This window comes from Melopsittacus undulatus, chromosome 6 (genome assembly GCF_012275295.1).
Source record: "Melopsittacus undulatus isolate bMelUnd1 chromosome 6, bMelUnd1.mat.Z, whole genome shotgun sequence".
NCBI classification, from domain to species: Eukaryota; Metazoa; Chordata; class Aves; order Psittaciformes; family Psittaculidae; genus Melopsittacus; species Melopsittacus undulatus.
This window is the reverse complement of record NC_047532.1, coordinates 77,046,963-77,060,095: the sequence shown is the minus strand read 5'-3', so window position 1 is coordinate 77,060,095 and position 13,133 is coordinate 77,046,963. Positions and strand designations below refer to the sequence as shown.

Sequence of the window (13,133 nt, the reverse complement as noted above, 5' to 3'; positions counted from 1 at the left end):
ATTGTATGTTGAAACAAAGCAGATTGTACTGAAAGTCTGTTCATGTCCCCTTTTCATCTGCCTTCGAGGAGATGCCAAGCCAAAGCCTTACCAACTGAGTGATGAGCCCCTTTTGCATCCCACAGGGCTACAGAGCTGAGATGGATAACCCTGCCATGCTCATCCTCATGCCTCCTGTGCTAAGGAACAGGAAGGATGTCCTCTTTGGAAACATGCCTGAGATATACGACTTCCACAACAAGTATGATGCTGGCTTTATTCCCATCTGTGTCAGACTGATTTCCTGTGATGATTCGGTACCCAAACCGTACCTTGCTCACCGCTGCATTTTGCCTCTTCTCCCATCTCTTGCAGAATTTTCCTGCACAGCTTGGAAAGCTGCCTGGGAGCACCCGAGAGAGTGGGATTTTGTTTCCTAGACAGGGTGGGTGACTCATTTTCCCATATAAAGCAGACTGGAAGGCAAATGTTTCTCCTGGTTTGTCGTATTCTGAGACATCTCAGTTACACCAGTTGAGCGAGATGCCTCTGATCCACAACACCAACAGCAAGTGTGGGTGCATGGCCAGCAGCAGATGGGGCGAGCAACAGTCGTGACTCCAATGTGGTCTGCTGTGATTCCCAGCAGTAATGGGGTTTTTTAACCCAAACTCTGTGACTTAGATATTGAAGCTGGCAACAGAGGGAAAAGCAAATGTACAGCATGGGTATTTGTGTGGTCTGGCTGCCCAGCAAGCTTTGTGCATGTGAATGACTTGCCTTTCGGCTTCCCTTACAGCGAGAGGATTTCCAGATGTATGAGAAGTACTGCCAGAACAAGCCCCGGTCAGAGTCCCTGTGGAGGCAGTGCTCCGAGAGCACCTTCTTCCAGGTGAGCTATTTGTTCCCATTGAGCCAAGCATTATCCTGGGGCACTCACTTGTCCCAAACACCCTCCTCAGCATCCCGCACATTCTGTTTACTGTTGCATGGAAGCCTCACAAAGATAGCAGTTGGAGTTTCTTGTATGCAAAGATTATAAGAGAAGTCCATTCTTTATATTATTTTACATATTTTAATAAAATTCCTTTACTTCCAGGCAGCATATGACATTTTTACATGAAATCTTTGGAGTCATTAAACCACACTAGTCATGCTCTTGGAATCATAGGATCACAGAATGGTTTGAGTTGGAAAGGATCTTAAGCTCCTTCAGCTCCAACCCCTGCCAGGGGCAGGGACACCTTCCACTGCAGCAGCTGCTCCAAGCCCCTGTGTCCAACCTGGCCTTGAACACTTGGAGGGATGGAGCATTCACAACTTCCCTGGGCAACCCATTCCAGTGCCTCAGCACCTTCACAGGGAAGAGCTTCTGCCTTATATCTAACCTGAACCTCTCCTTTTTCAGTTTAAACCCATCACCCCTTGTCCTATCGCTGCAGTCCCTGATGAAGGTCCCTTTCCCTCATCCTTGTAGGCTCCCTAGGAATAACTGGTAGGAATAACTAAATTGGTACAGAACTTACTCAGAATTCTTTGTTCCAGGAATGCCAAAGAAAATTAGAGCACAAACTTGGGCTGGATTCCTATTTGCTCAAACCAGTGCAACGCCTGACAAAATACCAATTACTTCTGAAGGTATTTCCTCTTCTGCTGTTAAAGGGCATCAGGAGATAGATTTGTTTGCCACTTCATTTTCCAGTTGAAGGCTACCTGTAAATCAGCACCAAGCTCTAGATTACATCTTGCTTATCTTAACCCTCTGGAGTGATTTTCAGTGAAGACGAAAACTCACAGAGCTGAAAAAGGAACAAATGCTTTGAATATGAGCCATTTTTTAAGGGGAGAAAGACTGAATCTGGTCAGAGATGCAAAATGATAGAACCACTTCTAAGCAAACTGGACCAGAGATGATTATAAGAGTGTGATGAATAAAATACATGAGATTGATGCATCTCTTCTCCTTGGGTTGTTACAGTGCCTGTAGTGTTTAACACATTTATTCTCATGTCCCCTGTCTGAGTCAAGGCAGTGCCACTTGATAAATTCCCACATTCCCACTTGATTCACATTCCCACTTGATAAAGTGGAAATAACAGTGGGGTAGTGGCCTCTGAACCCCACCTCTTGAATGAGAGATGAGTACACAGGAAGCTGTAAGTGGGCACAGGAGATCAGAAATGAAAGTAGTTTTATATCAATGGTGTAATTCCCTAATCTGCCTTCCATTTATTGACTTTAAGGCTCTGGATTTTATAAATTCTCTTCCTTCTGTCTGCTGCAACCTTGTTTGAAGGCGTGTTGGCAGCTAATGGAAAACCTGAGCCTCCATTCCCCTTTCTTACCAAGCAGGAAAACACAACACAAAGAACTCAGATGGGTGTGATGCTGCTTTATAACCTGACACCAGCCTTAAGGAAACGCAGCAAAAATGGGCCATGCTTCAGTGATGTGTCCCACACCTCATATTCCTTGTGGTTTAGTGTGAGTCTTGTTTCCAAAGGCATGACAAAAGAAACCCAGGCAGTGTAGGTTGCTCTTGGGCACTGGAAACCTTGGGTGAGATGGTAAAGTCTGCTTTGTTCAAGTGCAAACCCGTGCTCTTCCATTCCTATTTTCAGGAGCTGCTAAAGTACAGCACGAGCTGTGATGGAGTTCAGGAACTTCAAGAAGCTCTGGTTGCAATGTTGGATTTACTAAAGTCGGTCAATGACTCCATGCATCAGATTTCAATAACAGGATATGATGTGAGTAGATCTGGGTGATGAGACATGGGATGATGCTTTGGGAATAGATAGTGTTCCAGAATGTATGAGCTAAAAGCTGTACTAGAAGAGCTATGAAGTGAATGGGATGAGGGAGCTATTATGGGTGACAGTTTTCCATCTGATTTCAGAAAATAGGCACATCCAAAGGACCTATCCAAGCTACATAGTGCCCACACTTGCCACCTGGTGGTTCTTGAGAGTATTTTCCAGCATGCATCTTAGTTCTGACCTGGGGTGTCTTCATTCAGCATTTAACAAGATGCTCATTGACGCTGATTTTTGACCCTTGCCTGTTGAAGTGGTTGTCTGCCCTAGGGCTTCAGGGAAGGGTGAGGTTTTGGCTTTCTAAGCTGCTGGTCTCAGTCCTGGCTTCTGTGAGAAGTCCATCCTCTGAGACCTCAGTTCAGGCTCCAATCTCATCTGCCCTCTCCCACTGATGTAGCCCTTGGCCTGGACTTCCATAGGATATGAAGAGCTTTCCTATCTTCCTCGTTGTCTACTTACTGACTTGCATCCCTTCACACAGACCAGCCACAGCCCTGCATCTAAGACCTCTGCTTCACTGCTGGCACCGTGCCCTCACTCCCAAAACATCATCTGATCCTTCCAGGAAGACCTATTCTTGGAGCGACGTGCCTTGGAACAGAGCTGGCCCCATCACCTGCCATTGTTTGGCCAGTCCTTATGTTTCAATTGATGCCTTTTTCTTACTTGCTTTATTCCTCATGCTCTCCCCAGGGTGACCTGAGCGAACTGGGGAAGGTGTTGATGCAAGGATCGTTCAGTGTTTGGACAGGACACCGGAAAGGCCCTACAAAAATGAAGGATCTTGCCAGGTTCAAGCCAATGCAAAGGCATCTGTTCCTGTACGAGAAAGCCTTGGTCTTCTGCAAGAAGCGAGAGGAGCACGGAGATGGATATGACAAAACCTCATCTTACAGTTTTAAGCACTTCTTGAAAGTAAGGACTTTTTACTTGGGGCCGTTGCCATGTCTGTTGTAAACCAGGAACCCTGCAGACCCAGAGAGTATTTTTCCTCTACCACAGTGGCTTGTTTTCTGCTATTAAGGGCTGTAATACCCCATATGGAAGTGCTGTGTCCATGAAAAGCAATTGGTTGTAATAAGCTATGAGGACACCCATAGCTGAAGCAGCAGCTCGGACAGCCTGTGGACTTTGGAGGCACAAGTGTGATGGCATTTACAAGGGACATGGAGCTGTGGGCAAGTCCCAGGGATGAGAGAGTGCCTTTCCCACTGCCTAATCCAGATTTGGATACAGGGGCATGCAACCAGGGAGGCCTTTGTATCTTCCATGTGGGAAGCTCCTCATGCTCCTGGTCCCCAGGGCTGTCTCTAGGGCTGGGGTCTGCCTAGCTGCTCCAGAACCCTGTTTTCCAGCCAGGAGGATGCAGATAACTCTTCTTCCTCCCTCATTGCCTTTCTCCTTTGGCAGGCTCTAACTGCAGCTAAAAGTACAATTATCAGATGAAGAGCAAAATATGGGGGGCATAAACCCCTGTTAGCTATAAATGCTAACCAATGCAAATCCCAAGCTGCTCCTCCAGAGTGGACCTTCTGGCATACTGTGTGTGATGAGCACTTCGAACATCTTGATAAATAACCCCCCAATATGCATTTATCTTAAAATGGGAAAAAATGAGCACTTGGAGGCCAAGCCCTGAGATGCTGCAGGTCCCTGATCTAGCAGGGTCTGGGAAGGAGATGCCACAAGTAGTCAGAAAGCAAAGTAGATGCATCTGTGCATGTTACCCATCGTGTATTAAAAGCAAATCCCAGGCCATATGTTAAGGTACTTCAATGTTTTCCCCAGACTGCATCATTTTCCTTCTGGAGAGCTTGTTTTCCCTGTAGTACTTGTTTTATCAGATGTGGTTTTGAAAGAACTGAAGAGGCAGCTTGGGGAAGGCCTGCTTGGAGGAGAAAATCCTGCCTTAGAAGTCCAGGCAATGTGGCCAGGATTTTGCTTTGCCTCAAGAAGGCTCATTTTCCAGTTGTTTGTGTTGCCACACGGAGAGGTTGGGGTTAGAGAATCCATGGATGCTGCAGGATTGCATCCACACAAAGCCATTTTCAGAATTGCTGTCCTGAGGGCAGAAAAATTTCTCTGGAATGTGACATTTATTTGATTCATGATCATATCAGGGAATTGTTTTTCATTGCAGGGATGTTTCTTTGGGATTCAGAATTAAAGCAAGCTGTTGGGTAGAAGCTGTGTAACACAAACAACAGAACCCCCTAGGATAATATTTGATACACTGTCTAAAACATCCAGTGGTCAGTATCTCTTCAGCTGGGATTCAGTAACTTACAGGATGCAGGTTCATAGCTCACTGTGATGGCAAGGGAATCAGTGCCATACGCTACCATGGCAGAGGATGCAGATGAGCTTTACACTGACCCAGCCTGGTCTGCACTGCAGTGAACCACAGATTACTGAGGACAGTAAGTCCTGGTCAGAGGGAGGAAATTGAATTTCAAATCCCACTAAAATGAATGAATAGACCTTAAATATGTCTATTGCTGACACTTCCTCATAGTAGATCATCTAAAACTTCTAATAACTTGATGCCTTGGTAGTGGTGTTGGAGCCTCTGTATATACTGCTGTGCTAAACAAGATGCATAGTGCTTGCAGTGACTGGATGAGGTGCTCTCTAGGCTGCCCTTTCTACATCCTTTATAATGCTGTCTTTTAAGTTTTCTAGGTTTTTATAGAATCAGCATGAAGCCTGATGCAGCTTCCTAAGGCATCATGGCACTACACTGCAGATCTCTAGACTTAGGTCAGGGACCGCAAGAGGTTGAACTGAAACTCCTAAAGGACTTAAGGGTGTCACAAATGGGGTTTAAAGATTGCTGAAAGAATGAAACATGAAATTAAAGGGAGAAAATAATAACATGGCAGGAAAAAATGTATGTAGAACAATAATGTGCCATGCATTGATAAAGCTTCATATACCCCATCTGAGAAACTGTATGCTGGAAGTGGTACAAGATGACTTTTCAGTTCGCTCGACTGATTGCAGAATGGAAAGTCCCCTAAGGTCCATTGGTTGGTTTCAGAAAGCATTTGCAAGTACAGCAAGCAGGTAATGACTTTCAGATGCTACTGAAATGAAAGTTGATGGAATGCGTTAACTTTGCCAAAACCAGGTTTGTTTGATGTGCTGTAAAGAGCCTCGATTCATAGGGAAAAGGGAGAGGTTTTGATTTTGGGGTTTTTTTGGCTTTGCAGATGAATGCAGTTGGAATAACTGAGAATGTGAAAGGAGATCATCGGAAATTTGAAATCTGGTACAGTGGGAGAGAAGAGGTCTATGTCGTGCAGGTTGGTAGCTTCGGATATTGGGATATTTGTGTTTGCTCTCAACAATGTTAAAGAAATGTTTCCCATTGATCTTTATGGGATTATCAGCCATTTAACTTGCATTTCTTCTTCCACATTCACAAGGAAGCTCTTCCCTGTGAGGGTATTGGGGCATAGGCACAGGGTACCCAGAGAAGCTGTGGCTGCCCCATCCCTGGCAGTGTTCAAGGCCAGGTTGGACACAGGGGCTTGGAGCAGCTGCTGCAGTGGAAGGTGTCCCTGTGTGTGGCAGGGGTTGGAGCTGGAGGAGCTTTGAGGTCCCTTCCAACCCAAATCATTCCATGTCTCTATAATTCTCTGTGCTCCTCTACAATTAGATATCAGAACTGCTCCCAGAGCAAAGTCTTTGTTTCTATGGTGCAATTTCCAGTAGTCTTCTGAGTTATCTACAAAATAGTAACTCAGTTGACCTGATTCCTTTCTGTTTGCTTTGATTTCTTTCCTTTTGTAGCATTTTTAATAGAAATCTATGATGATGGAAAGTGTGTCTAAGGTGTTCACAGGAAACCCATAGCTTTGATTGATATATTTTTCCCTCTATGTTACAACACAGCAGCCAGATTACATTCATAAAGCAGTTGTATATAGCCAAGTATATTCAAAAGGCAGATTTGGCCCTTTACGTGTTTTATCAGAGATACAATGCATGCACATGTGTGCTATTGCTGCACTCCTTGTGTTGTACTGATGGCTCCACAATTTCCACTGTGTTTTGCCTTTGTAACAAGGATCATAATTTTTAAAAGGTCAGGAATGGTTAAAATTTAGTGGTGGCTTTGGATAAAAGGAGATTTTGGATAATTACAGCATAGAAAAGTAAGGTTCTATTCATACATTATAACGGATGCCTCTTCATTTCCTCTTCTAGGCCCAAACAGTAGATCTGAAGATGGCATGGTTGAATGAAATCAGAAAAATCTTGTTCAAGCAGCAGGAGCTTATCAAAGGTACCTTTTTGACCAATTTCTCTGTGGCAGAACCCTTCCTATTTTCACATTGCTCATCTTCAAATCCACTCATTTTCACGAGAGAACTGATTTTCAGCAGCATCCTAGTAACAAGATCCTGCGTAAAGACCTCACTCCAGTGAAATAACATAACTTGGAGCAGTTGAGGCCAGGTGCTCATGTGAAAATGAATTACAGAAGTACAATTTTACATTTGTTATCAGAGACTTAATTCAACAAATCCATAGCAGATGCCTAGTTTTAAGCATATTGTAATCTTCAGTAGCTTGCTCGCTACTGAATTTGAGCTAAAATACCATCTTAATCATAATTAAGTCTGTGCTTTGACAGTCCCCGGATCTCTTTTTCTCTCAACAGAAATCATTGGGGTTGTATAAAAGGTCTGACCTTTAAAACAATGCTTCTAGAGTGATGGTTGCTAATAAAAGACATGGATGTTAAGGTGGTGTTTGTCCTCCTTGCAGTGGAGAAGCAGCAGCCGGGCTTGTGCACAGACCAGCTCCCACTGTCCTCCCAGCTGAGTGATGGGTAAGTCCCATAAGCAACTGTATTTCTCCTCGCAAAAAGTATGTAAAACAGATTCCCCTGCAGCCCTGGTCCAGCTCTGGGGCAGCAGCACAAGAGGGACGTGGAGCTCTTGGAGCAAGTCCAGAGGAGGCCATGGAGATGCTGTGAGGGCTGGAGCAGCTCTGCTCTGGAGCCAGGCTGAGAGAGCTGGGCTGGGGCAGCCTGGACAAGAGAAGGCTCCTGAAGGGGAGACCTGAGAGCAGCTCCAGTGCCTAAAGGGGCTGCAGGAAAGCTGGAGAGGGGCTTGGGACAAGGGCCTGTAGGGACAGGCCAAGGGGAATGGCTTTAAGCTGCCAGAAGAGGGGAGACTGAGATGAGCTCTTAGGCAGAAGCTCTTCCCTGTGAGGGTGCTGAGGTGCTGGCACAGGATGCCGAGAGAAGCTGTGGCTGCCCCATCCCTGGCAGTGTTCAAGGCCAGGTTGGACACAGGGGCTTGGAGCAGCTGCTGCAGTGGAAGGTGTCCTTGCCTGTGGCAGTGGGTTGGGACTGAATGAGTTTTAAGGTCCCTTCCAATGCAAACCAGTCTGCATTTCTATGATGTACTGTTATTATTTCTGACCCTGTTCTTATAAAACCTCCTGGAGTTTACGTTCATTCATAAAATAAAGCTAAGTTTGTTTTCTTTTTCTGTCCTTTCCTCTTCTCTTTGCTCCCCTCAGAAAGCAGCAGAGAGCCTCCATAAGCTCCGAAGAGAACGATTCAGAGCGCACCAGCCCGGTGATGCTGGAGAGTGGGCTCCCGTCCCCCCAGAACAAGCCCAACAGAAGTACGGACCCTTCCCCTTCCTTCAGGACACGCTCTGTGGGTGCCGGGGTACCCCCCTCCTGAGCTGCACACTGTCTTGCAGGCTGGCCAGGAATGTCCCAGTCCCTGGAGATCTGCGAGGGGCTGGAGGAGTGGTCGGGTAACCAATACCTCTCCAACTGCTCGGACACCGAAGAGGAGGATGGGAACCAGCTGGTTAGTACAAGAGATGCAGTAGTCCCAGTGCTGGGGTGCTGCTTTGATTATCTTGCTTTGTTTTGCTCCACTGCTTAATGGATGTGTCTCATCCAGCACTCTCCTATTTCCCATATCTCAACGTGGGCAATGAGGAGATGTCTAAACCGCAGCTTCTTGAAGTAATTTTAATTAAGGTGGCTGATAGGGCTCCGTCGCGCTGCCTGAGGCAGTCAGGAATAACAGCTGTGCAATAGGAAATGCAGCTAAATAAGATCATTTTGTCTTACTACCACAGTCTCCAGGAAGGTACAAAGCCCTTGCAGACTGCAAGAGGAGAGGATCAGAGGACCTGCTGGTGAAAAACGGGGATGAGATTCAGCTCTTGCATGAAGATGGTGAGGGACAGTGGTAGGTATTTTAAGCTGACTTTGCTTTATCTCTAAGAGAGATACAGGCAGTGCTGTGCAGCCTCGCTTGCTTGGTGATACCCTCGTTGCAGCTTCTGATTCAGTTTTGAACTATTCCAGAAAGCTGGAGAATTCATTCCCTTGCCAAGACTAGAGGCTGTATGCACCAGCTTGGCTGGGAAAACCTGTGAGGACCTCTCTTGCCATGGGTGTCTGGGTGATCTGTTTTACCAATGTCTTCCCAGCCCTTCTTCATGATGTTTCATGGTTGAGCTCTTTGCCCACCCAGCTTCGCTGCTGGCTTTGTTCCTCTGGGCTTATCAATAGCAATATTGAGTAACTGCAAGATATTTTCCTCCCCCAGACAGCTGTATGAGTGTTAACCTGTTAATGGCTGTGGACCACCATCCCTCTGCTGTATTTAAAGCTGTGGCTCACAAGATAACAGTGCTGTGAGCATTGCCTGGGCAGTCACTGTACCCAGGCTCCTGCCTGTTGGACCATCCTTGTCTCCGAGGGCATTGTGCCCTCTCCTGATTTTTGTGGCAATTTGGCTGGTTTCTGGCTCTCTTTCCCTTCCAGGGTGATTCCTGACTAGCTCTCTTCAGCCAGCCCGCTCTTGATAGGAGAGAGCACAGCATGCCAAGGCCGTGTTTGGGATGTCGGAAGGGTGATATTAGCAGGAGCCTGGATAAGATTAGTGCAGTCGCTAGCCCATAAATGCACAGACATGGAGCCCTGTGGAGGATTCCTGGCTGACATCTTCAGCCCTTGTACTCCAAGGGCAATTAGAATGGAACGAATGGAATAGTAACAGATAGTTTTAGTTGGAAGAGCTCTACTGTGATCATCTGGTCCAGCTGCATTCTGCAGAACCAGTTTATTGTTAGCAAAAGCCAGATGTAAGGCATCTCAGTTGTGCTGGATGCTCACCACCCCTCATGGTGGTTTTGGCCAGTGCCAAGCAAAGATTTCTCATACCAAACTTTTCTGTTAGCACATATTTCACTGCATGAGACAGAGGGATGTCATTTATGAGCATGAGTATTTCCAGCTGCCTCAGTCTTGGCTTGAATTTACTTACAGTATCCTGATTAAATTCATCCCACCAGTCTAGCTCAATAACAGAGAAATGAGGGAAGTTGTTGCCCTGGGCTCCATCAGTAGTCAACAGAGGAAAGCTGGTACCTCTGGAGGTCTCGGGCAGAATAATGTGTGCTCTGGAGTGCCTTGTTCCTCTCCATTGGCTAGAGAGGGGCCCAAGGCACCTGTGTCTATGTAGGCTTTTTAATTAGGTCCCTATATTTAGGTGAAAAGAACATTTTAAATGCACACACAGCTCCTGTTCAAATGCTTCCCTGCTTTGAACACAGTGTTGGCTGCACGCAGAGCTGTGTAGTGTGCCCGTATCGAACTGCTCTTGGGCTGGTTTGCTGCTTAACTAATGCCGTTGTCATTCCAAGGTTGGTGAAAAACCTCAACAGAAGAAAAGAAGGCTGGATTCCTGTGCAGAGCCTGCAGCTGGTGGTCGGTGACTGCAGATTTCGGAATGCCAAAGTCACAGGTATCATATAGCACGCCTAGCAGACGTGTCTTGTAACTCCAGTCAGGTCTTTTAAGCCATTTGCATTACACTTGATGTACTAAATCCGGCTGCATATGCCTCTGCAGGAAAAACCAGCAAGCAGCTACTCCCAAAAGCCTGCAAAAGTAGTCAGTTAAGCTTTTATTTTGCTGTTTGTTAACACCTTAAGACACTTATGTGACTTTAGGCACTAGTAAATTAAAACCAAGCATTTAAATACGTAGATTTCTTTGCAAGAGCGCTGGGTAGAAGATCGGGGAGAAGAGATGGAGTCTGAGCAGGGATTCCCTGGACTGCTGTGTCTCCTTGCTGCTGTAGCTCAAATCCCATGGGAATAGGAGGTGCATAGGCAAAATCTCCTCCTGCTGCCAAAGATGCCGTGACCTGACCCCCAGCACTTTAAGGGCAATACTTCATTTCTGCAGCTTCCCTTTGGCCTCATTGCTGCCTGCTTGTTAGAAGGGCATTTATAATAAATAGGTTACCAGGTTTTGGCAGAAGGCTTCTAGTCTCAAAAATCCTATTGCTCATTTTCTAGCCATAAATGTACATAGAAATAGGCAGGGAAGCATAACAGAGGACACAAGAAAATGCCTTAAGAGCAGCCTGTCGCCCTTGCTGTGTATCACCATCACCGCTCCATGTGTTGCCTCATCACCATGCTGTCCGCTGGAAATGGGAGACCAGGGTTTGCCATGGGAGAAGCTCAGAAAGCCCACATAGATTTAGTCCAGTTAAATTAAAGATACACTCATTTTGACCATCTGAAACACATTTTGCAAGTAGTGTTCTTTTAAAATACTTCCTTTTTTGTCAAGATCTATTGTTTTGTTGAGCATGAAGGAAGCCTTCTTAAAAGGCTTAAAATCCCAATCAGCTTGTGATGCTTTTCCAGTGTATTTCAGTGAAATCCTTTTTATATAGGGAGGTATTTTCTGTCCCCTTTGATGAAGGGCAATTGAATTTCACAGATTAGAGGTTTCCTGACTGTACATAAGGGGTAGCTTATAGTGGGATCTCAGTGCAGCTGAGAGGGCTCCCCTTGGCACACTCCCACCCTGGAGCACTATATGTTGTCTTCTCAGCAAACCTGGCTATCGCATCTCGCTGGGTCCTGGACCAGAGCCTGGGCAGGAGTGTTCTCCAGCCATAAATTCATCTTGAAAATGGGTGCTGACACTGATGAACACTGATGTACTTTGTCAGTGGTCATATCCCCCAAAGCCTCGAGACTCACAGCTCCAGCTGGTTTATAATGTTGCTGGATGAGGATTTCACAAGACAAAACCACAGAGAGCTCCTCCTATGAGTCTCAGGTGCTTTGCAGTCGTATTGCACTGGGCTCTGTATTCCCTGTTAAGATGGAGCCTGTTCTCTTTCCCTGTTGCTGATGGTGTATGCAGTCTCCAGGCACGATTCTAATTTTACATGCACTCCAGGCAATGTTGTAGGATGAGGTAGGATGGTTTCCTAGACCTTTCAGTGATGTGTCTTTATAACCATAATGTACTTGCACTCTGAAAACTGATTTTCAAACAGTACCTTTGCATTTAGCAATTCCCTTTTCTCTATGGGCTGGTCATGTTATACTGCAGATGACTTTGTCCCATTGCCTGCTCAGGGATGCAGTCTGGATTAGGCTCTTTCCTGCTTCTTCAGAAGATGGAGCTCTTGCTCCAGTATATCAGAGGCAGAATTAGGCAGTCAAGCTTGTAGAACAAAGTAGGGGCAGGAGGGAGCACTGTAGCCCTCATACATTAATAAGCTGCTTGTAAGCTTGATTAACATGTCGGGTCCCCAAGAGCTTCGAGTATGCTGGGGTCACTTCAGTGCTGGGATAGATGCAGTCTTGGCCCTTTATAGGGTAGTTGTTCTGTTATTGCTCAGCTCCAGGTACCCACGGTAAATAGAAATCTATCTCCAGTGACAGAATTTCCCAACCAGAATTCATACAGACCTGAGATGTGGATGTTTTTCAGTGCAAAGCCTTTAGATGGATAGGTGAAATGGTTCTCTTACCCTAACCTGTTTTCTTACATTTATGCTGAGGCCCTAACAGAAAGCTCCCACCACAGGATGGCTGATACCCACGCGCTTCCAAGCTCTTCCTCTCCCCTCTTGCAAATTATCCCAGTGCTGAGCCAGTACAAACCATAATGAAGTTGCAGGGAACTTTCTGCTGCCCAATTTAAGTTATCAGGTGTGTATTAGGTTGATGCCCTGCTCCCCTACCATTGGCAGCCTTGCAAATCCATCATGCAGCCTGTGTGCAGTGCTCAGCTTGAAACACCCTAACGCATCCACGGGTGATTTCTCTTCCTTCCCTCACATGGTTGCACAGATAAATGATGAGTGGTTACTATTGGCAATGCCATGTAACTGTTGATATAGAAGGTATTTTGATGCATATCTCCTTCTGCAAAGGAGGAAACCTTATTAAGCTTTATGTACATCTTGGCTTGCATATAAGCTATGAAGCTGTTTGGGAGGTTGTTTTGAAAACCACTTCTTGTGTGCCTCTTCTGAGG

At 45.9% G+C, this 13,133-nt stretch overlaps 1 protein-coding gene across 1 annotated transcript in view; it reads left to right on the top strand.

Annotated features, from left to right (window-relative positions):
* The window catches only part of MCF2 (MCF.2 cell line derived transforming sequence), a 55,493-nt gene that overhangs the window by 39,183 nt on the left and 3,177 nt on the right, over positions 1 to 13,133 (top strand). The window contains exons 17-29 of the mRNA XM_034063644.1: positions 126 to 241; positions 355 to 424; positions 779 to 871; positions 1,525 to 1,617; positions 2,601 to 2,726; positions 3,486 to 3,707; positions 6,005 to 6,097; positions 7,005 to 7,083; positions 7,569 to 7,632; positions 8,331 to 8,437; positions 8,519 to 8,631; positions 8,909 to 9,021; positions 10,484 to 10,584. Coding sequence (XP_033919535.1) covers positions 126 to 241; positions 355 to 424; positions 779 to 871; positions 1,525 to 1,617; positions 2,601 to 2,726; positions 3,486 to 3,707; positions 6,005 to 6,097; positions 7,005 to 7,083; positions 7,569 to 7,632; positions 8,331 to 8,437; positions 8,519 to 8,631; positions 8,909 to 9,021; positions 10,484 to 10,584 — 1,390 coding nt within the window. The remainder of the gene's footprint in view (positions 1 to 125; positions 242 to 354; positions 425 to 778; positions 872 to 1,524; positions 1,618 to 2,600; positions 2,727 to 3,485; positions 3,708 to 6,004; positions 6,098 to 7,004; positions 7,084 to 7,568; positions 7,633 to 8,330; positions 8,438 to 8,518; positions 8,632 to 8,908; positions 9,022 to 10,483; positions 10,585 to 13,133) is intronic.